The sequence below is a fragment of the Gossypium hirsutum genome, chromosome A05 (assembly GCF_007990345.1).
Source record: "Gossypium hirsutum isolate 1008001.06 chromosome A05, Gossypium_hirsutum_v2.1, whole genome shotgun sequence".
Lineage (NCBI taxonomy): Eukaryota > Viridiplantae > Streptophyta > Magnoliopsida > Malvales > Malvaceae > Gossypium > Gossypium hirsutum.
Genome location: NC_053428.1, coordinates 3,150,035 through 3,174,317, shown reverse-complemented (window position 1 = coordinate 3,174,317; position 24,283 = coordinate 3,150,035). Strand labels below are relative to the sequence as shown.

Genomic DNA, 24,283 nt, shown 5'->3' with positions numbered 1-24,283 from the left:
GGGAAAAACATGTTTTAAGGATTAAATTGAAAAGTGTTGAAATTATGAAAATTCTGACATTTTATAGAATTCATAGGTTGTTATCAATTTGTCTGAGAATAACGGCTAGAAATAAGGATTAAATTGCAATAATTTTAATTTATTTTAACCAAAGGATGAAATCGTCATTAATTAAAAGTTTAGGGGTAAAATGATAATTTTGTTTAGAGCATTAGTTGAATGTATTATAACATGAAATAAATGAAAACGACGATCAAATTTCTTTATAAAGATCCGGATGACTTGAATACGAGACTTGAACGTGGAAAAGAAAAGATATCGGATTAATGAAATATCTGATAAATGAATCGGTAACTCCGGTAATGCTCCGTAACTCTATTTCGGTGACGGATTCGGGTTAGGGGCGTTACACCTCCATTATTTCCCATCCATTTAATCTAGTCATTTCTTATTCTTATTCACAATTTTGCTCCATCACTTTTCAATCATATACGATTTAATCCATCTTTTTAATTTCCTATAATATCCACTATCTTCTCCACAAATAATAATAATAATTACTATTTTATCTACTTCAAAATTTTTAACAAATACCAACTTAAATTTACATTATTTACATCTCGATAGTATCAAGAACATTAAAGAAAGTCTTCCTTTTTTTTCATAGTTTTCTTTTATTTTCAAGATACCCACAATGCATAGTATAAATACTTCATTTTTTTAAACGAAATAATACTAATTCCAAACAAAAACATACATGGTTACTATTACAAGATACTTCAACCAAAGGTTTTCCCCCCAAAATATATGACACATGACCCTAATACAAATTAAAATTTAAATATTTTCAATTGCTTGAGTAAACTCGCACAAGCACTTGTTACTTAACTCTTCATTGCCAAAAATCTCCTTCATTGCAAGTGCATTAGCTCTGAGTTGCTCACCTTCGGGATCCACCATGACTCGCTTAATACACGCGGCCACCAAGTCGCTCTTAAATGATCCATCAACATCGTTTCTTTCTATTTCGAATCTAACCTTTTTCCAATGCATCAACCTAGCAATCAACCCAAGATTTGAACTTCCAATGGGAAACAATATCAGAGGTTTACCTAATCCAAGAGACTCTATTAGGGAACTCCACCCGCAGTGAGTCAAGAAACCACTAACTGATGAGTGAGCCAAGATCCTAAGTTGAGGTGCCCAGCCACGTAAAACCATACCCTGTTTTGAAAACACGTTCTTCAAACTCGGGGGGATCATGTCCTCTATAAACAGGGGCAAAGCTGGAAAAAAAATTTAGGGGCTGAATGAAATTTTAATTTTTTATAGTTTATATCTTTATAATTTGTAAAGGATTAAATCAAATTTTTATAATTTTAGAAGGGACAAAGTGAAATTTTAGCTTTTTTAATTTAAAATTTTTAAAAAATTTTAAAGGACTAAAATGTAATTTTACATTTTAGGGGGCGGGCATGTCAGCCCCCCACCCCCTCGCTTCGCCCCTGTCTGCAAAACTGTTCTTCAACTAAATGGGGTTTCCTCACAACCCAAATAAATGGTAACCCGGACTTCTCTATCCCAAATGCCAACTCGTGCATGGACTCTTGACTTAGACTCACCTCACTACCGAGTGCAACGTAGAAAACCGACTTCTCTTGCTTACTATCAAGCCATTTCTTCAATGCTTCCAAATTCTCATCTCCTTTATCATCTACGCTCGTTAGTGGTGGCGGCAACAACCCAAGTGGAACAATTGGTTTCTAATGAATCTTACTAAGCACACAAAGCGCCTCAGGTTCGAATTCATAGCAAGTTCACAAGGCCAGAATTTTGCAATTTAAAAGCACTGTCGCGTACCGTTCTAAATCGGATAGAGTATCCTCGCACTCTTTGTGACTCACCGTTTCATGGAGCTTAAAAGCTATGTTATTAGGATAATCCATCCACGTCGGGACCACCGTGAAATCTTCAGGTGATTTTCTACTTCCACCGAGCATTTCTGATGTAGGGCCTAAGAAAGCGTTCGTTGAATCACTAAAAATGGAAAAGTAAACTAAGTTGATGCGGAGTTGATTCACCATAGGCGGTAACCAATGCTGAGCAAAATCGTGAATAATCAATTTAATTTGCGGCGACCTTTTAAGGAACTCAGTCAACTGTGTTTCAAGTTTATCAAATGATTTTTTGAGGTAAGGAACTTTGTGAATGGGCAACTTGGAGGTGGACTCAACTCCAAGTGGCAGGCCATCAACATAAGGCAAAGAAAGAGGTATAAAGGTAATGTTGGAGCAGAGAGTTGGAGGAAGCTGAGGGAGGCGGCTAATGTTATTAAATTTTAATAAAAATTATTATTAAATATAATTTAAAAAAATAATATATAATTTAACCATATTTCAATATATTTACTTATATAAATATTCATTTTTATCAAGCTTTATAGTTACAAAAGTATTAAATTATATTAAAACATGATTATTTGTGATAGATTTTCTCTCCATTTCTTTCCCATTTTCTTCTCTCTCAACCTCTACCTCACAAGGCCCCTCCTTCTACAATTTTCTAGAAGCTTGCAACTTGTCACAATTAGGCATTATTTACCACGGTCACAAGCCCACTAATGGTCAAATGTTGGCCCCCAGTTCATCATCATTTTTCATTTTTTTGTATATGTTAATTTTCTTTATATTATATTCCTTTCCCCCATTTTTTCAACTCTAAAAGTCCACTGAAAATCCTCAAATTTAGAATCATAATTTTTGGCCAAACAAACATGAACCATTAAGAAAAAAAAATGAACTTCGTAGGAAAAGGAAGATCAGAGATAGAGGCGAGATCGCAAACTTTGTTGGTCATCAATTTCAATTCCACCAAAACTGGTGAATAAAGAATTTAATCCTTGATATAACCAATCTCTAAATAGATTTGTTTAGATTTATCTTTCTAAACTAAATTCAAGGTCTTATATCCTCTCTTTTCTTAAACTATTTTCTTTTATTATTTTTTCTTTTGAATTTGCGGGCTATGTTGTTGCAAGATGTGCTGAGTTGGGTAAAACGGAAATATTTTTTTTTGTTGCATTCCTAGAAGTATTGAATAGTCATTCGAAGGGTGATGCCCCGAATGGCTATTCAATTTTTTTTTAATTGGGTTGTAATCACCTATTCGTGTGAATGATATTACCAACAATCAAACTACTAAATGGAGGGACTGTATCAAATATGTTTTAAATGACATTACCATTCATATGAACCAAACATATTGTTAGAGTTGGAAGCTGATGAAACAATTAAGCTCTAATATTGCCCTACTCTTTGTATTCTTCAAAATTTTGTTACTTGTTATTTCTAATAATTTAGTTCTTATGAATATTAAATTTAATGCATAATAATATTTTATTAGAAATTTCTACTCTATTTTTAAAATGACTTTACAATTTTATTTAGATTTGGTTAAAAGTTAATTATTTATTCTATTCGTTAGTTGTTTGTTTGAGTTAATGTCATTTACCAATTGAACCTTAGGCTTAGTTTGGATGGGCGGTATGTTTACCTCCGGTTGGTTTTTGGGATGTTAGTGTGGTGAAAATTGATTTTGGTTGCACTGAAATGCTCAACCAAACAGGTTGTCAGTGAGGTTGTAGCCCAACTGCACCTCACTGGCGTTAAACGGTGAACCAAAGGCAGCCTTAATTTAGTTAAGAAATTATTATAAATCAGTTTTTTTATAAAGGCGTAATGTCAAATATAGCTTTTAACGTTTACATCTTTTATAAATTTAACCCTTATTATTATTTTTAAACAAAATTTATTGATCACCCTTTAAAAAAGAATCATTTTTTTGTTTTTTTAATGGAAATATTTACTATAATTTTTTAATGATGTTGGCATGACAAAATACATGACAATTCATTTGTATTTCATGCTGACATGATAATATTTATCTTATATATTATATCAACAAATAATTTAAAATTTATAAAAATATTAAAAAATTTAAAAATATTCACAATTAAAAAAATAAAGTTCATAAAAATTCAAAAAGATAGCATGAATTATACGTGAATTTCAATGATTAAAAATTTAATAATTTAGTCAATATTTTAATTTGAAAAACAATAATTCAACTTTTTTTTTTTAGTTCTCTTGAATCTGTCCCCCGCTCTACCATTTGTTTAATTTTATGGATTATAACATAGGCCCATGTATTTCCTGTGGGCTTCTAGAGTGTTTAAACTTTTTTTGGGGGGGTCAAAGTCCCAAGCAGAATATCCACCTTGTTGGGAAGAGACTATATCAGTTTGATCAGATTTGGGAAATTCTCTAATAAAAATTTACTCAAAGCTGTAGTAAATATGCTGTAAATTAAATTCAATAACTAAACCTAGCTTAGCACCTTAAGCATTTAAACGTTTAACTTTCCTTTTCCTATATTACTTTCAAGTCTAAACCAATCTATTAGGTCTGTTTCATTTGAGCATTGGTGCTGATTATTTTGCAAGACAGAGAACTTAAACTATTTTATGAATCCTAATACTTGGTCCCTGGTTCTTGAGAAGATTTGCAGCCATACATTTAAAATTGAGAGTCTACAATTCGGCCAACATCTGTACAAGACAAAAGTGTAGGAACATGAAGAACTGGTTATACAATGAAGTTCCATATAAACAGTTAAGCAGGACGTACCGAATAATATGACAAAAAGTACATGCTGATGCTACATCAATTTGATGTGAAGTTGGTAAGAAAAGCGTTTTTGGTGTTGAGTTCTTCCCATTCTAGACCTTCCCACCAATCCTTACTACAGTGTACTGTTGGAAGGGTTGTAGAATTATAAGCTGTTCTGATTGATAGTTTCTTCAGCTGTGGGCAATCAATCACTGCAATGTTCTTCAAGCAGGAGAAAGTTAATGCCAATGGTGTAATGATCCTCAATGCAGGGAGGTCACGGATGGATATAGTTTTGAGCCTTGAAAATGACTTTGAATCGGGCTCTAGTTTCCCGTCTTCACTTACCAGTGCTTCCAGCGCTTTGCAGTAGAACAAGTAAATTGCTTCTAACCTTGGAAGTAATGATATCCATGAAACATTCTTCAGTCTATGACAATACCAGATATTCAACAAGCGCAGATTTTGCAGGCTTGCTCCTCTCGGTGGGTTTTCCACACCGAAATTAGGTTAGGCAGGCCATACAAGGCTAGAACCTCCAGATTAGGTAGCCAATTTTCTCCGGCCTCACCATCCACTACCAAGTAATTTAATTCATTACAGTCATTGATGCTAAGTCTTCTCAATAGTTTACCATAACCCAAAGTTGATAATTCTAATTGATGCAAACCTTCACATTCCTTTATAAATAAATACTGTATACATTTGACTAAACTTCTAATGCCAGAGAGTCTATGCAGTGAGGTTACCGTGGAAATGGTTAAACCGAGGAAGCGAAGTTGTGTCAAGGTCTCCAATACCTCGAATCCAACTTCATCTTCACAGTTAGAATTCTGAATTTTCCAACGCTCATAACTGTAGTACAAGTTCAAGACCACCAACTTTGAAAGTCCAGTTATAGCCTCAGGTGGAATCGTTCGAAGAGAGTATGTGCGCAAGAGATTCAAGTGGACCAGCTTTGCTAAACTTCCAAGCTCCTTAGGCAACGTGGTTATCTTTGTAGCTGTTAAATTAAGATGACGCAACTCTAGTAATTGACCGATACTCACCGGGATCCTTCTGATGCTTGTAAAGGACAAATTCAGGAGTCTAAGAGCAGACATTGATTGGCAAAAGTCATCTGGTATACGATTCAGACAATTATTCCACTGAGCAGCAGTGTCAACAGATTTGGGCACATCGGTACTTCTTCTAGTCTTGATTGCATTGTCTAACAAAGAAACTCTTTGTGCTCCTTCCCAGTTTTTAACACCAGGTGCTTCAGTAAGGCCCAAGCTTGCCTCCACAAAAAAATTTCCCTTGTTTACCCCACATCCAGATGCTATCCATAAGGCAAAACTTCGGATAACGTCATTCATCTTTACTTGGGTTTCTTCTTCGCCTGTTTCCAAAAAGAAGGCAACTTTCAGGGACCCAATGGCAGCATACCCTTTATTATAGGCATTGCTGTCATAGGAACTGTTCAAAAATCCTTCTGCAATCCAGTACTCCACTAGCTGTTCTTTCTCAATAGAATAGCTTTGAGGGAATAGAGAACAATACAAAAAGCACATTTTTGCAGTTTCATTCTCTAAATTGTCATAGCTAAACTTTAGGAGGATAAATACATCTTCCATACCTCGAAGTTCTGATGGAGATTTGTTGAGTAATTCAATTGCATACTTCCATTCCTCTTCAGTCTCCTTATTGGCCATGGCTCTACCAACCGTGATCAAGGCAAGTGGTAAACCTCCACATTTTCGGACGATTGTCTTGGCATAATTTCTAATAGGTGGTGACTCTAAAACATCCATTCTTCCAACCTTCTCACAGAACAATTGCCATGATTTCTCATCGTTCAAAAGTTCCACTTTGAGCTTCCTATGAGCATCCATGTCGCTACACACATCCATGGATCGCGTTGTAAATATCAGCTTGCATTTATTTTCATCATCAGGAAGAGGAATCCCAATATCCCCCAGATCAATTCCCTCCCAAACATCATCAAGCAATAGAAGGAACCTCTTCTTTTTCAAAACATTGTAAATCTTTGAAGTTAGAAGTTCATGGGCTTCACTATCTGCCCATGGCAACCCTAGCCTGGCCACAATGGACTGTTGGATCTTACTAACAACAAATTCCTTAGAGACCAAGACCCATATTACCACATCAAAATTGTGATCGCTGGAAAGAAATGCATTATTGATGGTCTTCAGAAGGGTAGTTTTCCCAACTCCACCCATTCCATATAATGCAATAATTCCCACTTTTTCCTCCTCAAGAAACTCCCACACCTTGTCTAACATCACGCCAATGCCAATTGCAGGCTTACACGGTTTCTCTTCTACAGGAGCAGGACGTGGCTCAGTCACCAGTCTCTCAAAGTTTCCTTTTCCCTTCAGTTCACTTATATCCTTCAGCTTCTCTATCATTTCCGTGCTCATATTGTATTTCGAACAACAACTTGGATTGAAGCACCCCAACCCTTGCCTACTCTGTCCGAAATTCTCCATAATGGAGGCAGCTTCAGCTTCGATAACTTCTACTCTTGCCAGCCACCTCTGCACTTCATTTGTTCGTCTTGATCCATCCAGCTCAGCTCGCTCGAGACGAGTCGTTAAATCATCTCTCTTGTCCATCAGTTCATTTAGTTCTGCAGTCAAGGAGTGCATGCTTCTGTCCAAATTGATAACACGGCTTGCCCGAGAGGCCGTAGCTGTGCATAATCTGTCAATTATACCGATCAGAGGAGTAATGAAATCCATTGATAAAAAGCTAAACGTGCTTGGTATAGAAGAGCAGAGACTCAAGGTTTATCATAAAATGGTTAATAGATTCTTTCTGTACTGCCACCTGGTTCAGAGTAGAACAGATACATCCAAATTAATTCAAGAGCCTAACTTTTGATCTATAGAATATTCAATTTCAATGCAACTTCCAAATCCGCCAGTTGTGTTGAGATAATTGATCACCTGCAAGTGGCTTCAATCTATTAGTAAAAGCCTCCATAGTTGAAACCTTCAAACTGAAATGGCTGTAGTTATTGGTCAACGTCAATGGTCTAGTTTGTAAGTAATCCCTGCCACAAGTTCTTTGTCATTTCATCTCTACATGTTCAGTTGACTTCTGAACCTTTCATTATGAACACGTCTCTAGCATGTGGTATGGGGCATGTTGGACCAATCCCCTCAAAAACATAATTCCTCAAAAATCCTGAATATCTTCCAATGTATATTCTACTAATTTCTTTCAATCATGGAATATCTTCCAATGTATATTCTACTAATTTCTTTCAATCATGGAATGCAAGCATGCAACAGATGCCAAAGCAGGAATCCAATAACCTTATTCTCTCCAGAAAATCAATGTTCTCATCAAAGCCATGTAACAGATTGATAGAGTCTAGTGTAATTAGGGTACAGAGGCAGCAGTTGACCTTTTATGATGCCAGACATTAATTATCTAACTAAAGATTCCATAACCTGAAAAAGCCCTTTCCGAAAATAAACAAATATTGTTAACTTGTATCCAACCTGGCACCTGGGGCATATTCTGACTAACAAAGTTTTAATTAAAGAGATTATTTCATTAGGTCGTTGATTCTAAGTTATCAGCTTCCACTGGCTGCAAATGGAGCCGCCAGGCTCCTTTCATGTTAAGTGATTTACTTTTTTGATAAAATGGTGGCAGCATAACATCATGTCTGGAAAAAAACGTATGGAAATATTGGACTGAATGAAATTAATACTGTTATGGCCATCAAAGGTAAGGCCTAATAGCAATGCAGCAGAAGCATAAACTCCCACATCATCCTTCTTGCATCTGTCAGTGGTTGCCACTAATGACAAAGAAGCAGTGAACAAGACACCAGAATTTGAAGAGCGATTGGTTGCTGAAGGGCAATACAGTAGAAAGTTAAACGCAACTCGTGTTTATTTGGTCAAAAAAAATGTACATAATCATAGGCTCAAAATTTGGAAGAAAAATACGCACCATATTTAACTAAAGAAGATGTACATGCAAACATTTGAATATACAATGCCTACTTATTTTCATGGTAGATAGGCTCCTCATAATATTGCTTGAAAAGCAATTGAAAAATACAACCAAACAAGGGAAGAAATACAAAAGATACCATCTATATTGTGAGATATGTTCTTATCATAGTTGCTCCAGTTGGATCTGAGATTAAGTGCCTGACAAGGGACATTCTCATATCGTTTGGTGCTATGACAAACATATAAAAGGCAAACAGAATGAGATCGGCAGAGGAAAGAGTAGAACCAAGAAATCCTTGCCACATCCTGCAATAAATATATTCCTTAGTTATTACAAAGTAAAATTTTAAGTATGCAACTCATGCTAGTCGAGCATTATTTCTTTTATAATGATGAATTCTAAAAAAAATTAATGATAGGTTTGTTTATTCATGGAGTTATGTTTTCTGTCTCAAGTTTAAAAGCTGAATATTTGGATGATGTTGTGGAAAGGGAAAGGTTAGTTATCTTGGCTTTCTTTATAAAAACACACCAAAAGATGGTAAATATGAAGTCATACCAACTTGGCAAACGGAAGAATGTATGGAAGAATGTTCGAATGCCTTCAATATCTAGTTGCAGTATGAGTGCTAGCCCAAAGAGAAAGAATGACCTCTGGCGTTTCCTTTCTTCTGGCCAAAGAGTATTCCAAGCTGAATTAAATTATAATAACACAGCTTAAGAGGGTGATACCATGCGTTGAGTTTTAAGTTGTTAATACATTATACAAAACGCCACAGCATTACAGCACACAATTAACATCACATTTACGAAGAGAAATTAATCATACAAGCCAAGCAAAAGAAAAATGACAAATCATAAAGACAACAACTACCAAGGATGACAATTGACATCACGATTACTAAGAGAAATTAATCATGTTACTAAACCCAAATAATGCATATGCAGTATAAGCAAACAAAGTGACTGATTTTATGGCAAAGATTGAGTCTGTTCAAGATGGAGCTGTTCATTGTTTTGAGCATCTGATTCCAAGCTGTTGCTCCTTGCTCAAAAATGATGTCCAGAATACGTTAAGAGCTTCAGTTTAGTTTGTTTTGATTTGTTAATCACTCTTTTATTACCAAAAAAAAAATTAGATTTCCATTACTGTGGCTTGCTTAAGATGAAAGAACTTGTTTACAAACCCTTAAACGGGTGAAGTTGAGAGGAAAAGAAGATAAATCACACAGCATACCTTGCATTGAGATATTCCAATTATTTCTTTCACTGGTAAGCAAGCCATTAGAATTATCCTTCTTTAGGATATTTGCAATTACAGAAGCATAATTTGGAGCCTCTGACAATGATCTGACAACCGAATAACCTGTTTAAGAAGGTTTAGATTGGCAGTATTAAGTCTTAATTATTGAAGGAAATATCTATTAACCCAATTCCTACCAGTAGCTGGATGCACCATGCTTGCTGCAGCACCAAATGCAAGGTTCTTCTGCTCTGTGTTTGGCAAGGAACCACCAACTGGGATGTAAGACCACTCCTGCAAAAGATTGAAACATGGCATCTTGCTAATAAAAATTGGCATTTAACACATGTTACTTCATGATGCAGTTGGAACATGGAAATGTGAGGAATGAAATGAGATAGACTACTAATTGAGAAGTGCAAAGATAGATGGGCATTAATTCTAAGTAAGACAGGATTAACAGCATTGGGCTCTGCACTCCATCATTGATCAGAATAATGAATAAAAACCAACTCGATAGCAAATTATGTGCTACTATGATAGAAAGGTGAATCCTGAATTTGATGGGGCATTGTTTGTGACAAGCTGTTTTCTCTGATTTTCTACTAACAAATTTGAGGGGCTGTCCCTTAAATAATCGTGAATGAGGAATAGTAAAGAAAAATGACTTGTGGAGAAAGTTATCTTTTGACCATCAACACCAATTTATAAAATGGCAAGGAGATGACTGACATGAAGCCCTATTTTGGTGCTGAGTAATGATAATAAGTAATCCATACATTATAGCGGAATGAATCTGGTATCTTAATTAGACCATGCAGTTTACCTCTTCATAAACTTTTAAAATCCGGATTCCCATGGTCTCTAACCTTGACATGAGCTTCTTCTTTAATAAATCAAAAGGCATGGCATCTTTTGAGGCCAAACAAGTTTCCTGCAATGCAACTTTCTAAATCATTTTGCATTGAATCATGGCATACAACATAAACAATAAACAAATTAATTGCATGGTGCAAACCTCAAAGAAAACTCTTGTTGAAGACATGGGCATGGCATAAAGAAATGTTGGATATTGTGCTTCTAAAGATTGAACTTCTTGTTTAGCATAGTCTCTGTAATCCATGAAAACCATCAGGCTTGGATCATAAGGATTGTTCTCCACCTGATATAATAAGAAAAAAGTATCCTGTTAAATAAGTTCAGAAATTTTGCCCTCTTAAAGAGTAATCTTCTGTTCATGCTGCAGTGAGGTTAAAATAACAAATGCAAAGATTTGTACAACTGTTAACAATCACAGTTAGTGTATCATTCGTACCTCAACCTCGACGCCGTAAGCTGTTTGAACAGATACCCTTGGACCCCCTACCTCATATTGCAAGAGTTTACCTGAAGCTGCTCCTGAAGCAACAGTAGCAAGCCTATAATAGCACATTAGGGGCTTGAAAGGAGTTGTGATACTAAAAGGTTAAAAGTTTAGGATTAGCAGTACGAGAAAAATAAATTATAGTACCAGCAAGGAACGACGCGATTGTGTTCACAAACTACAAGATTACGACCATCGGTAGCTTCAACAATCGTCTCTACCTTCGAGTTAAGATACATTACACCTGACTCGATACACCTAGGGAAAATCAATACAAATTAAGATCGGGAACATAGAAGAAGCAATAACCAAGAGAAAAATGACCACAAATATCATTGACAAGGAGCTGTTGTTACCTCCTCAACAACTCCTCATGGAGCAAGTATCGACTAACACGTCCATAAGCACGACCAATCATAATAGGCTTATCATCATCAAGGTATACTATGGTGTCCCGCCAAACATGCTCAATACATCTTTCAAGGCCAAGATCTGAAAACGAACATTAGATTAACTTGGTGTTTATTTGATTGCTTCGAAATAAATCTTACATAAATTGCTTAGAAAATGAAGTGAATACCTTTAAACTCATCTTCCCATACTCCATAATTATTGGTAAAAGGAAGATCAGGGCCAATTAGTCCAACATTTAAACCCAACTTAGCAGACTCTGCAGCAAGAGCAAGACCAGCCGGACCACAACCAATAACCACCAGGTCCAATACGTTTTCCCCAGTTGATATGGGCGGTAACTGTGAAAAACATACATGCTATCACGAAGGCTCAAAATGGATATTTCAACGAAACAGTAAAACCCACTAATAAAATGCAAACTTTCTTCAATTTTTTAAAAAATAAAATCACATTTAGAAAATACCAATAGAACATCAAATAACAAAGCAAACTAGTTAGTGGTACCGCAAAAATTAAGGGCAAAGAAGGCGGCCAAATACTATTGACCAGATGCACGTGACCATCATATGTCATAACTTTCATGAGTATTTAACTTTTTTTTTCCAATCTTCGTGTCGCCACTTTAAAAACGCAATCCAGAAAAGGATGTAAATTCTTGTGGCTCAAAAGCCACCAGTAGGGCCTCCATATTTACACGCAGAAATAACCAAAAAAAAAAAGGGAAAATATCCATTTATCTCCCGATATTAGTTCCAACAAATGAAAATCGAACTAAAGTGAGCAAAGTGAAAACCTTATCCGCTAATTTCGACTGTTTATCCATTTCTTTATTTTGTTGCATTTGAACAAAGAGAATCTCAGAGCCACCGGCCTTTATGAAATCTTCTTCGTCGGCGAAATCTTCTTTAACCGCAACGCAACTATCGCTCCTTGCTCCACTAGCTCTCACCTTTAAGGAAATAAGCCGATTATGACTTGGAATCGTTGTTTTAGTCCTCATCAGGTTTGCTTTCCAAAAGGCACGTGTAGGAACCGCCATTGCCGCGAAGTTCCGAGCTCCGACATACTCCATTATTATCACCTTCGAAACTAATAAACACATAGAATAAAAGGCATGTATATTGTTTCTTTAAATGCAACCGAGTTTGGATTTTGAAACTAAAAATTTGGCTTTTTGTTATGTTTGCTTTGTTGCTTCTTCTGAAGGAATTTTTTACCATTTTTCTTACATCTGGCCATATATAAGGAAGGAAAGGTCAGGGGATAGATAGGGAAGGAGCTTGTCTGGTGTCATTTAATTTGATGAGGTGTTTAACTGTCATCACTTGCTTTCCACGTGGGCGCTAGGGATTGGATGACATCTGGAAAAGCCAACCCCTATCTAAGTTTCTAAACCAGCTAAGACTTTAAACGGCGTCGTTTTAAGCTTTAGTTTTTTTCTCTCTCTTTTGTGGTCAATAATTACCTTCTTTCTATTTGGTCCTTATTTTATCTGCTAATCTTGTACTTTAGTCATAATAGTCATAAATATTATTGGACTTTAGTAGTCCATAATTATTTCATTAATTTTATATAAATTTGAAGAAGAAAAAATACATGAAAAATTTACCTTATTTTATTCTTTATATAAATGAACTTATTGAAATCTTATAGAGATGGAGAATCTCCTTAGAAATAGAAACACCGTGAAAGCAACCAAGGCCGTAGGAAAATAAATGGAGTTGAAATATCTCCTCTTTTTCTTTTTTAACTTTACTTAAAAAACAGATAAAATATTTTTTTAATATTTCAAGTACAATACAATAAAAAAATTAAATATGAATACAAGATAAATATATTATCAAATTTACATAATATAAATTATTGTAATAACAAATTTATGTAATTATAACTCCTAAAGTAAAATATAATTACGATGGATAAAAAAAATATCATGAACGACTCTGTAACGAGAGTTAGATTGCATTTTATCCTTTCTATTCAAAAATAAACAAATTAGTCCCTATATATTAGATCAAAGAGTAAATTGATCTTTTTGTTAAAAATTTCACATATTTCTCCTATTAAGTAATGATGTGTTATTGTCTAGTTGCTTGAATCGATCATTTCACAATTAGTTAAAAATTCTATCCATTTTACTCACCTCAGCATGAGATATATGTGTCACTTGAAATGGATAATTTTTTAATAAAAGGATTAATTTATATTTTGGTTTAATATACAAAGAATAATTTACTATTTTATTTTTTATTTTTTAGTAGAGAGTCAACACAACTCTAATACGATGCATGCTTGTCACGTTAACAGGTTTCATTTATGCTGTTGGCACCAAATCTGGTATATTGAAAATGGCTAAGGCCAGTTTGAAAAAGGCTGAATTATGATACTGAGCCACGTGTGATGCAATACATAAATATGTTTTATTTTTTTCTAAAGACTTAACCAATTAGATTGTTTTTATTAAACAAACCCAAAATTTTTTATTTGGAACTTACGAATTAGTACTTAAAAGAGTCTTCAAAGAACATCTATATCCAACATCGACTATTCAATATCCAAATAGGCATCAAATACAAATGCATCAAAGTACAAATATCAGATATAGACGCACTTCCACGAAAAATCGGGAGAATCACGCCAGTTATTTGGGCAAGTAAGCTTCATTCCCCCCTCAAAGGTTGGTTTGAACATTCAAAAGAGTTCATCACTATAAAAACTACTGAAACAACAGCGGTTGAAGCACCTTTGTTTGATCTTTAAGGAAATTAATGAAGCGACAAGGACAATAAGAGGGGGGAAAAAAAGCAATGAAAAACTGCAAGAGCAATGACAAACTAAGAAATAAACCACAATTAAAAGCTCAACATATTGATGTCCATTGAACAATGTGCATTGTCAACAGCAATATTGTAATTTGCCTAGGCAATTCAAGCTCAGAAACACAACAAAGGCTACTCTTGCTTGCACTGCATACCGAATCCTTGGCTGTGGATGGCAGCGGAACAATTAATATGATGCAACAAATTGGAAACAAAACTGCACGAACAAAGCTGGAACATATTGAACTATAAGAGTACAAGACCAAGTTCTGATGGTCTCAAAGCATTTCGTATCCGATAATTATAGAGGTAGTAGTGAAGTTGCCCATCACCTGGTCCGAATTTCAATTCTTTGAGGAATGACTCATTATGCATGACATCAAGCGCATTGAAAACGTCAAAATCCTTCTGCTTAGCAACGATTAAAGCATCATTCATCAGCTGAAGCAATGGAGTCTTAGTGGACACATTGTAGTATGAGTAGGCTGCTTTCAAAATCGAATAGTTCTGGTTGCCAAGAATAGACGAGGGAAGCGTGTAGAAGCTGCAGAAGTCAGTTACGTCATGCGACTCTGGGCTCTCAACCAAGTAACTATCCACGACGCCATCGGTGGGAAGCAGCCAGTGCTCCACATCGTTCTCATCAAAATCTGGAGAAACGACAAACTGGCTCAAGTAGCTTCTAAGCAACCTTGTAACAGCAGGGACATCATGAAGCTCCATCTTTCTGAACCCAGGGGTGGCTGGAGAATCAGGTAACTTGTAGAGTTTGATGGTTCGACTCATTGTCATCCTAGGCCCAAGCCTAGAAAACCCAACATCAATAAGCTTCTTAGGGTTCAGCGACCGATGCCAGTACTGGCAAGTAGTAATTGGTGTTGGAAGAACAACACCGGCAGTGTAAGCAGCCTGCCAAATATTCTCCAAATGAACTCTCCTAGTAACCTCCTTAATCATTACAGGTGCAAGTCTTTTTGATCTCAGCTTCTTATGAACACACAAGAAATTGATCTCGGCCATCTTCACAACTTCATCTCGCACCCTTATTCTTGCGGGGACACCAGTAATGAAAGCAACAAGCTTCTTTGAAGCCTTAGCACGAACCCCAATGTGCCAGCTCTTATAATAACCAGGAGGACGCAAAGCCCAGCTAAGAAACTCCTTGGAATAATTGAACCTAAACATATTCTCATCATCCTCAACATAATTGTTCTTCAAAAGATTATAAACCTCGGTACAAGTATCTTCTGAATCCATATCACAGGTGGTCCATTCATATGGATTTGGAAGGTTATAAGGTTCCTGTTTTACTTCAGACAAGGGAATGGGGGGCTCGATCGGTCCCTCGGGTAAACTCGTGTCCCCAACATCCTTAAATTGACCAACAGGTTGGGTTTCCCAGAACTTGTGTCTCTTTGCTAAGGACATGGAATCCTGAATCTTTCTAACTATGGTTTCCAGAGAGCTATCATCTTTAGGTAATAAGTTAGTCTCAGAATTCTGAGCTGGGTTTTGTTTGGGTGAACCAGGTGGTGAATTGTTATCACTCATTTCCGTCAATCAATTAAATTCAGCTACGATAACACACCTACGAAATTATATGAATAACTGAATCAATAGAAATATATATGTCCAAATTAAAATAAATAAATCAAATAGAAAAATAAAGGAATAGAAATATCAGATCATATCCTTAAAAACCTATAGAATTTATTACGTTACCAAATAAATCGATTGAAACGACACCAAACAAAAAAAATTGCAGGACAATATAATGGAATAACAGATCTGTAGATCAATATGGGAAGAAAATGAGGAATACGTAACTTACTCAATTTCAAAGAGCAGATTAAGAATCTGGGGAATGTTGAGAGATTTAGGGCAGATATGGGGACGAGAAAATATAGAAACAAATCAATTAGATCTTAAAAATCGAAGCAATAGAAAGATTAGGTTTTGTTGGTTTTAATTAAGGCAAAAGGAGAATCTTTAGGGTTTTCTTCAAGACAGCGGCATTGAAGATTCCGAAAGAACTCAAATTGGCCAGTGATACCTGAAAAAGGTGATAGTAGAAAAATAAATAAAAATTCTTTTTATTTTTTTAAACCACAAGCTATAGCAAACAACGGTCAAGCCCAAAAGGTCCAAATGAATGTTGGACTCTTGGCCCGTTTCCGCGCCTACGAAACGACCTCGCTCGGCTTAAACCCCGTTCCAAAGTTTTTCCTCTGCTCAAACTTTATCGGCATTTCATTTGCCACCACTTTTCAGCTTTTAGAGACATTCACACAAAAAGTGAGGTTCCTACTACCACCAGCGAGAGAAAGCCCTTCACTTCCCCAAATTACCTCTGAGAGCTTAACAATTTCATGGAAGACTTGGGATCCAAAGCGTATGGAGATGTGAAAATGCAGCATATAGAAAGCTACAAGGGACCCAATTTGTCATATGGGAATGGCATCCACAGCAGGCAAGATCTCAGTTGTTACGGTGCTTCCCACGCTTCAACAGTGCGACAACGGCAGACCCAGGTGCAGAATACCGACGCCAAGTTCAGAAAAGGAAAGTCCGGGTGTTGTTCGAAAAGCTAGAGTTTAAATGATCCGGAGTTGCAGAGGAAGAAGAGGGTAGCAAGCTATAAGGTTTACGATGTTGAGGGAAGAGTAAAAGGGTCTTTGAAGAGTTTTAGGTGGCTCAAGGATAGGTACACCAGGATTGTTTATGGGTCTTCCTTTGAATAGATGTATCACTCTCTAACGAAACGCTCCTCTTCTCGTCTTAACATTAATCTTCATTTGGTGTTCTGCAAGTAATTTAATCGCCATTTGGTGTTCTGCAAGTAATTGAGGCTTATTTCGTCTTCTTAAAAATGCAAGCAATCTCAGTTCTAAATCACAGTTCGTGACCTCAAATGGTAGAAATTCAGGAAATGGTTGTCTTCAATTTTGTTATGATTTTCAAATTGGGTGGATAGGTTTTTTCCGGAGTTCGTGCCCTGGTCTTTATATTAATGTCAACTTTTTAATGAATAAAATATTCAGCCTAAGACACAAGTGTCGAAACGAAAAGAAAATCAATTGCATTGAACTGAAAAGTGAAAAGAACGAGACAATGACCAAGCAATGCTTACGAGTATGATATACCCAGCCCTTAATAAGAAAATCAAATCTTGATTATCATGATCTCCTCAATCGTAACTTCCCTTATTATCATAACTCTAGAGGGAGAAAAGAATATATAGAATTGCCTTTGGAACACTGATACAAAACGAAACAAAAATAAACTAATATCTAAATGAAAACGTGAGAAACAGGAGTAACATGAATGCGGCAAATTTACAGTGCCGTAAGTTTCACACCTCAACAAGTCCCAGACGAGTAAAGCAATGATCTTAAGATGAAAGGGGCACCGTAAAAACAGCAAGTTAAAAAGTGTTGGGAAAATAACCACACCACAGTTCTTGCCCTTCACAGGCAACCACCTTTTTCGATAGCAGTGTCAGTCAATTTTCACTTCACAAGCTCTTCCATCAGTGCAGAAATTTATGCTTTGGGTGCACAACACGAGAGTCCCAACTCCAGAGCTCCAACTTTTTACAAATTCCTTCAACTCAACCCACCAACAAGGACAAACACAAATCATTTCATGCTTTACAACAATTCATATAGCTCACAATTTTAATACTGATTTCTCTCATCGCTCTCAAATTGAAGGCCCTCAATCCCCTTGAGGGCAACTTCGTAGTTCTTGGTGTTTCTTCCAGTGTGCTTAGGGTCAGAAGAAGATTCAACAGGACCTCGCTGTTGATTTAAATGTTTGTGCCCAGGGCTAGCTTCGGTTGTACGAGACCGTTGTGGGTCAAACTCACTTCCAGCAACTGCTTCACGACCACTAGCTCGTTTTGAAGATCCACCTGACTGCCCCGTATACTTCATCCAAGTAAAACCCAAGTTTCAATAATATACAATTCCATTGTAGAAATTTTAAATTATATACAGGAATGCATAGGAGCAGTTCAAAACTACTCAATGTGGTAAGAGAATACATGCACTAATGCTAAAAAGATGCCTTGCGGATGACAGAGGACTAATGCAAAACTATTAGCATTTATAAGTCATCCTATGTATCACAAACAATGAAACCTAGAAATATATCCTAAGAATTAAGATGAAAAGGAAGCAAAACAGTAATGCAAGACTAATGACAAATCTAAGAATACAATATAGATGTTCAAAAGCATAAGTGTAAGAAAATAATAATTACTGCAGAGTCTTTTATTGCAGGATCATTTGCAATTGGATTCTTCTGCTTTGCAAAACTTCCAGAATACATCAAGGGTCCTGATGTTGTTCTCCGCCAAGAGTTATCCATCGGTGACATACCAGCAGCTTGTACATCCTGCCCAGCTGCAACCAAGAGATACAAATGCTATTATTCCAAGCAAAAATTGACTTTCCAACTTCAAAGAAATGGATCGCCCAATTGTGATATTATTTTTCCAAAAACAGAAAAATGGCAAAGAAATAATAATGCAAGTGTGCTCAAATGTGTTTGTAGGTTAGAGATACACACACCCAAGTAAAAAATATAATACCTAGGTAGCATTGCCAGCAAAGACCAAATATATGGAAGAAGCACTAATTACCTGCGTGTCTGTCGGCATTGCCAATAGCAGGAGGCATGCCAGAACTTGTTCCAACACCAGATCCCTAATAGAGACAAGCATTACAAAAGATAAATTCCAAACTGATTACTAGCCAAAGAAAAATAATCCTACTAAGCACTCACAAGGGCTCGAGCAGGAGGAGTGGTCAGCTGTGACTGTTGATACTTCAAAATGGTCCAATCAAATACATAATCAAACTGGAAGCCTGTTCAGTAAGGACCAACAAGAACAAAGAAAGATGTGAAATTACTATGAGCCATGGAGAATATACAAGTTGACAGCATCCAAAGATGGAAATCTAAATGACCAAACCTTCACGAATAAAGAGGTCACGAAAGATTCTTTTGAGATAAGCATAATCTGGCTTATCATTAAATCTTAGAGAACGGCAATAATGGAAGTATGACGCAAATTCTGTTGGATAACCTCGACATAAGGCCTGAAACAGCATCATCTTTCGTTACAATTTTGCATAGAAAACCAGAACTCTAAGCCATACATCTACATCTTTCCATTACCTAAAAATTACCTTTACAGAAAGTTAAAGCAACTTCAAGATTCAAATGCATCCTTACCTCAATTGAAGTAGAAACCTTCTTCTCACTAATTTTCTCATATTTTTGTTTCTTATTCCCAGCTTTCAAACCTTGCCAAGGAAGACTGTCAAGAGAAGAGGCATCAATAATTAAAGCTATCAAGGAAATGAAGATGACACAAATGCAAGTAGCATAAGTATCAGGAACCACCTTCCTCTTAGGAAATACATAAGCACATATCCAAGAGATTCTAAATCATCCCTGCGGCTTTGCTCTACATGGAATCAAAGCACAGAATCAGAACTCAGAAGACTAAAACAAAGGTCTGTGCATCAAAGAAAAGACACCACCAATAAAATGAACCATACATACCAATGCCTAAGTGAGTATTCATGCTTGCATATCTAGCAGTTCCAGTCAGATTCTTATTTTCCCTGAGAACATCATGACCAGGCAAAGCATAAAAACATGGCTTTGAATATCCACCGCAAATTACGAATGGAGTAAATTAGTAAAAAGAACATTGAAATAGGCATGCCAACACAAGGCAAAGAAGTTGGATAATTCATCACTGCCTTCACTACAGCAACCATTTTGGTAGATTTTCACGAGACCTTATCTTGCAAATTTAAAAAACACATGCCATACTAAAAGATCACGACTATTAAGTTAAAATGGTGTAACCAACCTTGTTGGAAAATCCCATAACTTTAAGGCAAAACAAACCAGGGAACTAGACATGCATGAATTAATCTTCAGGCAGACTACCGTACATAAAGAAAAAAAATAGAAACATGTGTCCTCAGGTAATAGAGCCTACAATAAAAGCTTGATGAAGACGAAATTATCTAAAAAACCATAGCTTAAAATCCAACTGACTGCATTTTCTTTTCTGAATGATATTAGTTCATTCATACACTGTCATGTGTTACATCAGTATAGGATCATTCCACCTCGTGAATTTTCATGCCTCTTCTAAAAGATGGTGCACCAACTCTACCAATAATTATTAGCCCATAGAGAACAATGTAGGTGCAACCAAGAGAATCTCATAGAGAATCATTTCAGGTGGCTCTAGTAGTACAAGTAAACCAGTGAAGAAGATGTGAAACTGCATGTAAATGCAAATAAGTTACATGCATGCAAAGTTATATCACCTGTAGGGAATGTGCTGATGTGTTGAACTGTCTCTATATTTCTTAGCCAAGCCAAAATCAATGATGTAGACCTAAATGAAAGTGAAAAGCAGCAATACATTAAACTCTGCACAAATATAACAAATCAATAACGCAAGAAGAAAGCACAAACCTGATTCGCACGCCTTCCCAAGCCCATAAGAAAATTGTCTGGCTTAAGATCTCTATGTAGGAAAGATTTTGAATGAAAAAATTCGACACGATTGATCTGGGGGGAGAAAAAAAAATAGCATTAAGTTGCAATACATTAAAGGAAAAGGAACAGACGTATCAAATGTATGAAACTCTATGAAACTACCATTTGATCTGCAAGCATGAGAACCGACTTCAAGGAAAGTTTCCGACTGCAGAAGTTAAATAGATCTTCAAGACTAGGTCCAAGCAAATCCATAACCAGAACATTATAGTCTCCCTCAACTCCAAACCATCTCACATTTGGGATCCCAGCTGCACGAAAAAGATAGAGATGGGGAAAAGTCAAAAGTTGCAATCACATGAAACAGTATGATAAAAAAGGTAAGACAAAATAGCCTCATTACTTCCTCCCTGCAGGATCCTGTATAACTTTGATTCATATAACAACTGAGGATGCTTTGTCTTCACACTTTCCTGATCATTTAAAAAAAACATAAAAATCATCAGTTTCCTAATGTATCAAGAAGAATTTACCATGGTTAAAACTTAAAACAACTGCAACATAGAGAAAACCACTACCATTGAACAAAAAGAAAGAGAGAGAAAACCAACATCAATACTAAATATTAGAAAGCAATTCTTATACAGAACAGCAAAATTTAATTGATATGGTACATTGTTAAAAAAAAACTATAAAGGATTATCACCCCATTCAATATACTTGTTGTCCATCATGATGCCATCAAAAACCAGAAAGTAGGAAGTAATAACTTAATTAATAGTTTAAGTCTCTGTTTTTCACTTTTGCCCCGTACAAACCATAAAAAAAAAAACTGAAAAAAGAAAACAGAGGTCAAATAAAAACTGAAAAGCAAAAACCAAGGTGCCAATAGTCAATTGTAAATTTATAATTTTATCCAGGAAAATACTTTTGAACCCCTCTTGTTAATTGGCTAGAATCCAACTAACCAAACAGTAGCAGATTTCTAGACTTTCTTACTTCAATGTGTGCTGTGACTCAAATGCATCACTAAGTTATAAATGGAAGTGTTAAAACAGGAAATCCAACAAACACGGCTCCGTTTAAAACCTAGCAAGAAAAGCAACTACATCATTATTTTACAGAACATTAGAATGCAGCAAAATACAGTTATAAACAAGCAAACAAACAAAAGCCATTGTTATATACAAAATTTAACAACAAAAAAGTGAGTTTCAAGCAAGGAGTACTTACAAGCTTGATGGCAACCTCTTCATTTGTCTGAATATTTGTACCTACGAACAGAAAAATAAAATCACCAATTTATATTCAAATCAGGCCAAAAAAAGGAGAGGAGGAGAGAAAAAGAAAAAATTGTAACTAACCCAGATAGATCTCTCCAAAAGAACCGCTACCGATCTTACGACCAAGCCGAAACTTATTGCCGACACGAGGCTCCATTAATTCAAGTTAAAATAAGTAAATATATATATATCGAAACTCTAACTACACAATATGAAACCCTAACTTAGAAAAATCCCCCAAATAAAAAAACGAGGAAATTATACGGCGACACGAAACACCGAATCAACCTCAACGATAATTCATACACATCAAATCTTCGATCACGTCAAAAAAGATCAAAAAGATCTAAAGTTTCATGTTAATTTTAAACGGAGAAAAAAAAAGAATAAAAATTAACAAACAAAAAAAAAACTAGGGTTAGGTTAGGTTAATCGAAAAAGGAAAAAAATTATGGAAAGGGGTAGCTAAGAAATCATAATTCTATATTTATCTCTATTAAAACAGATATATCAGCATATCTTCTCTCTTTAAGAACTTTGTTTTCTCGCATTGTGGTGGCTTTGATCCAATCGAAGCAGGGAAAGAGAAGAGGGAGAAAATAAAAAGAGCAAAGTTTTGAACGACGGAGGGGATATGTGTGTTTTAGTTATGTGTGGGCATTTTCTTTCAAAAGTTCTTTTTCTTTTTTCCGCTTTTTTGGTTTCATTTTTTTATTATAATTAATTCTGGATGCGAGAGATAGAGATGGAAATGGTAGGCCATGCGTGCTTACTACGCGTGCAAAGGATGCGAAAGTTCCTTCGGAGACGGAAATTTTTAAAATAAACAGTAATCTATCGGAGATTTGCGCCACTGTCAAGGAGGGGTCCTCTTGTCACGTGACTTTTTTCTGACTGTAATCTATCGGAGATTTGGAGAAGAGTATTTTTCACGTGAACTTGCTTTGTTGGGATTAAGCTTAAAATGGATTGAATTTTATCATTATCCAATAGGTATATATTAGTTATGTTCATAGTTTCAAACTTATTCTATTCTATTTTAATGTCAACAATTTTCTAAACTACATTTTTAAAAGATATATAAAACCGAAATACTAAATAAATTTTTTAGGGAAATAGATCATTTTTAGGATAAAATGCATCTAAATTAGGTGCGCTTCCTGTACAAATAGCACTGTAACGGTAAAAAGAAATAAGGGGGGCAACGGTCACTTTCTTTTTAGCCTATAAATACTCCCAAATTTCATTTCTTTCATTCACGTCCTTTTTTCAACTCTATCAATTTTTTTATCCTAAATTTATCGATATTCTCATTTAAAAATATTTTTTTTATTTTCTCGTATTTTATTCGTTCGGATTAATTTCTCACTAATGGTCGCCTCTCTAATTCTTTTTGACGACAAACATATTTTTGCTGCCCGAGTAGTAATGGTAAGACGAAATTTTAAATTTCATTATTTTCAATTATGTTAGATTTAATTTTTTTTTATAATTTGAAATAATTTTTTTTATGTTATAAATAGGCAATAGGCAGATTATCGTGTATTGGAGGGGTTCATACATAATATGGGAAAGCCTCTGATCCCTCAAATTCATGGCTACTTACAAAAAGTTGGATTCTTGCATATGTCTCGCATGCTCAGGAGTTGCAAACTCGATCCTACACTACTTAGCGCATTGGTGGAAACATGAAGGCCAGAACACACACTTTCTACTTTCCATGTGACGAGTGTACAATCACACTCGAGAACGTAGTGTTACAACTCGACCTGTTGGTGGATAGGTCAATTGTCACGGGATCAACGATCATTCTCGGTAAAGTGGACCTCTGCAAAGCAATGTCGGGGAAGGTCCCAAACAGGTTTGATGGTAGTCGGATATTGATCAATTGTTTGAAGGATAATTTCGAAAAGCTTCATGAATGCCCAACGGAGGAGGTCATAGAACAATACGCCCAAGCACCTCCGGTCCCCTGTAGAAATC

General features: G+C 35.8%; 5 protein-coding genes across 7 annotated transcripts; all 5 read right to left on the bottom strand.

Annotated features, from left to right (window-relative positions):
* Positions 1-804: 804 nt before the first annotated feature.
* Positions 805-2,324, bottom strand: LOC107937719 (UDP-glycosyltransferase 91C1-like; the record flags this gene model as incomplete). Its single annotated transcript, XM_041112650.1, has 3 exons — positions 805-1,286; positions 1,499-1,763; positions 1,827-2,324. Coding segments are annotated over 3 exons (1,212 nt in total), but the record flags the coding sequence as incomplete, so codon positions are not given.
* A 2,223-nt stretch (positions 2,325-4,547) lies between these two features.
* Positions 4,548-8,434, bottom strand: LOC107937733 (disease resistance protein RPS2-like). Its single transcript, XM_041112866.1, is given in 2 exon segments — positions 4,548-5,140; positions 5,143-8,434. Coding segments are annotated over 2 exon segments (2,688 nt in total). The 5' UTR covers positions 7,412-8,434; the 3' UTR covers positions 4,548-4,721.
* Positions 8,435-8,561: 127 nt separating this feature from the next.
* LOC107937734 (lycopene epsilon cyclase, chloroplastic) lies at positions 8,562-13,055 on the bottom strand. Of its 3 annotated transcripts, none has more exons than XM_016870691.2 (11): positions 12,458-13,055; positions 11,831-12,002; positions 11,607-11,742; positions 11,398-11,508; positions 11,203-11,305; positions 10,906-11,049; positions 10,714-10,821; positions 10,085-10,181; positions 9,882-10,010; positions 9,204-9,336; positions 8,562-8,950 (listed from the first exon to the last, which is right to left on the bottom strand). In XM_016870691.2, exons 1-11 carry the CDS (start codon positions 12,764-12,766, stop codon positions 8,785-8,787), a joined length of 1,608 nt encoding a protein of 535 aa, XP_016726180.2. In that variant the 5' UTR covers positions 12,767-13,055; the 3' UTR covers positions 8,562-8,784. The 3 variants fall into 3 exon arrangements, with proteins under 3 accessions (XP_016726180.2, XP_016726181.2, XP_016726183.2); XM_016870692.2 differs by having other exon boundaries at positions 9,204-9,315; positions 12,458-13,018; XM_016870694.2 differs by lacking the exon at positions 12,458-13,055 and adding an exon at positions 12,169-12,323.
* A 1,461-nt stretch (positions 13,056-14,516) lies between these two features.
* LOC107937723 (glycylpeptide N-tetradecanoyltransferase 1) lies at positions 14,517-17,550 on the bottom strand. The gene is made up of 2 exons (XM_016870677.2): positions 16,315-17,550; positions 14,517-16,071 (listed from the first exon to the last, which is right to left on the bottom strand). Exon 2 carries the CDS (start codon positions 16,032-16,034, stop codon positions 14,730-14,732), a length of 1,305 nt encoding a protein of 434 aa, XP_016726166.2. The 5' UTR covers positions 16,035-16,071; positions 16,315-17,550; the 3' UTR covers positions 14,517-14,729.
* A 194-nt stretch (positions 17,551-17,744) lies between these two features.
* Positions 17,745-22,991, bottom strand: LOC107937722 (casein kinase 1-like protein 12). Its single transcript, XM_016870676.2, has 14 exons — positions 22,382-22,991; positions 22,251-22,291; positions 21,421-21,490; positions 21,180-21,328; positions 20,994-21,089; positions 20,843-20,913; positions 20,058-20,119; positions 19,896-19,959; positions 19,725-19,809; positions 19,462-19,588; positions 19,272-19,354; positions 19,129-19,192; positions 18,747-18,889; positions 17,745-18,412 (listed from the first exon to the last, which is right to left on the bottom strand). Exons 1-14 carry the CDS (start codon positions 22,455-22,457, stop codon positions 18,161-18,163), a joined length of 1,383 nt encoding a protein of 460 aa, XP_016726165.1. The 5' UTR covers positions 22,458-22,991; the 3' UTR covers positions 17,745-18,160.
* Between the last annotated feature and the right edge of the window lie 1,292 nt (positions 22,992-24,283).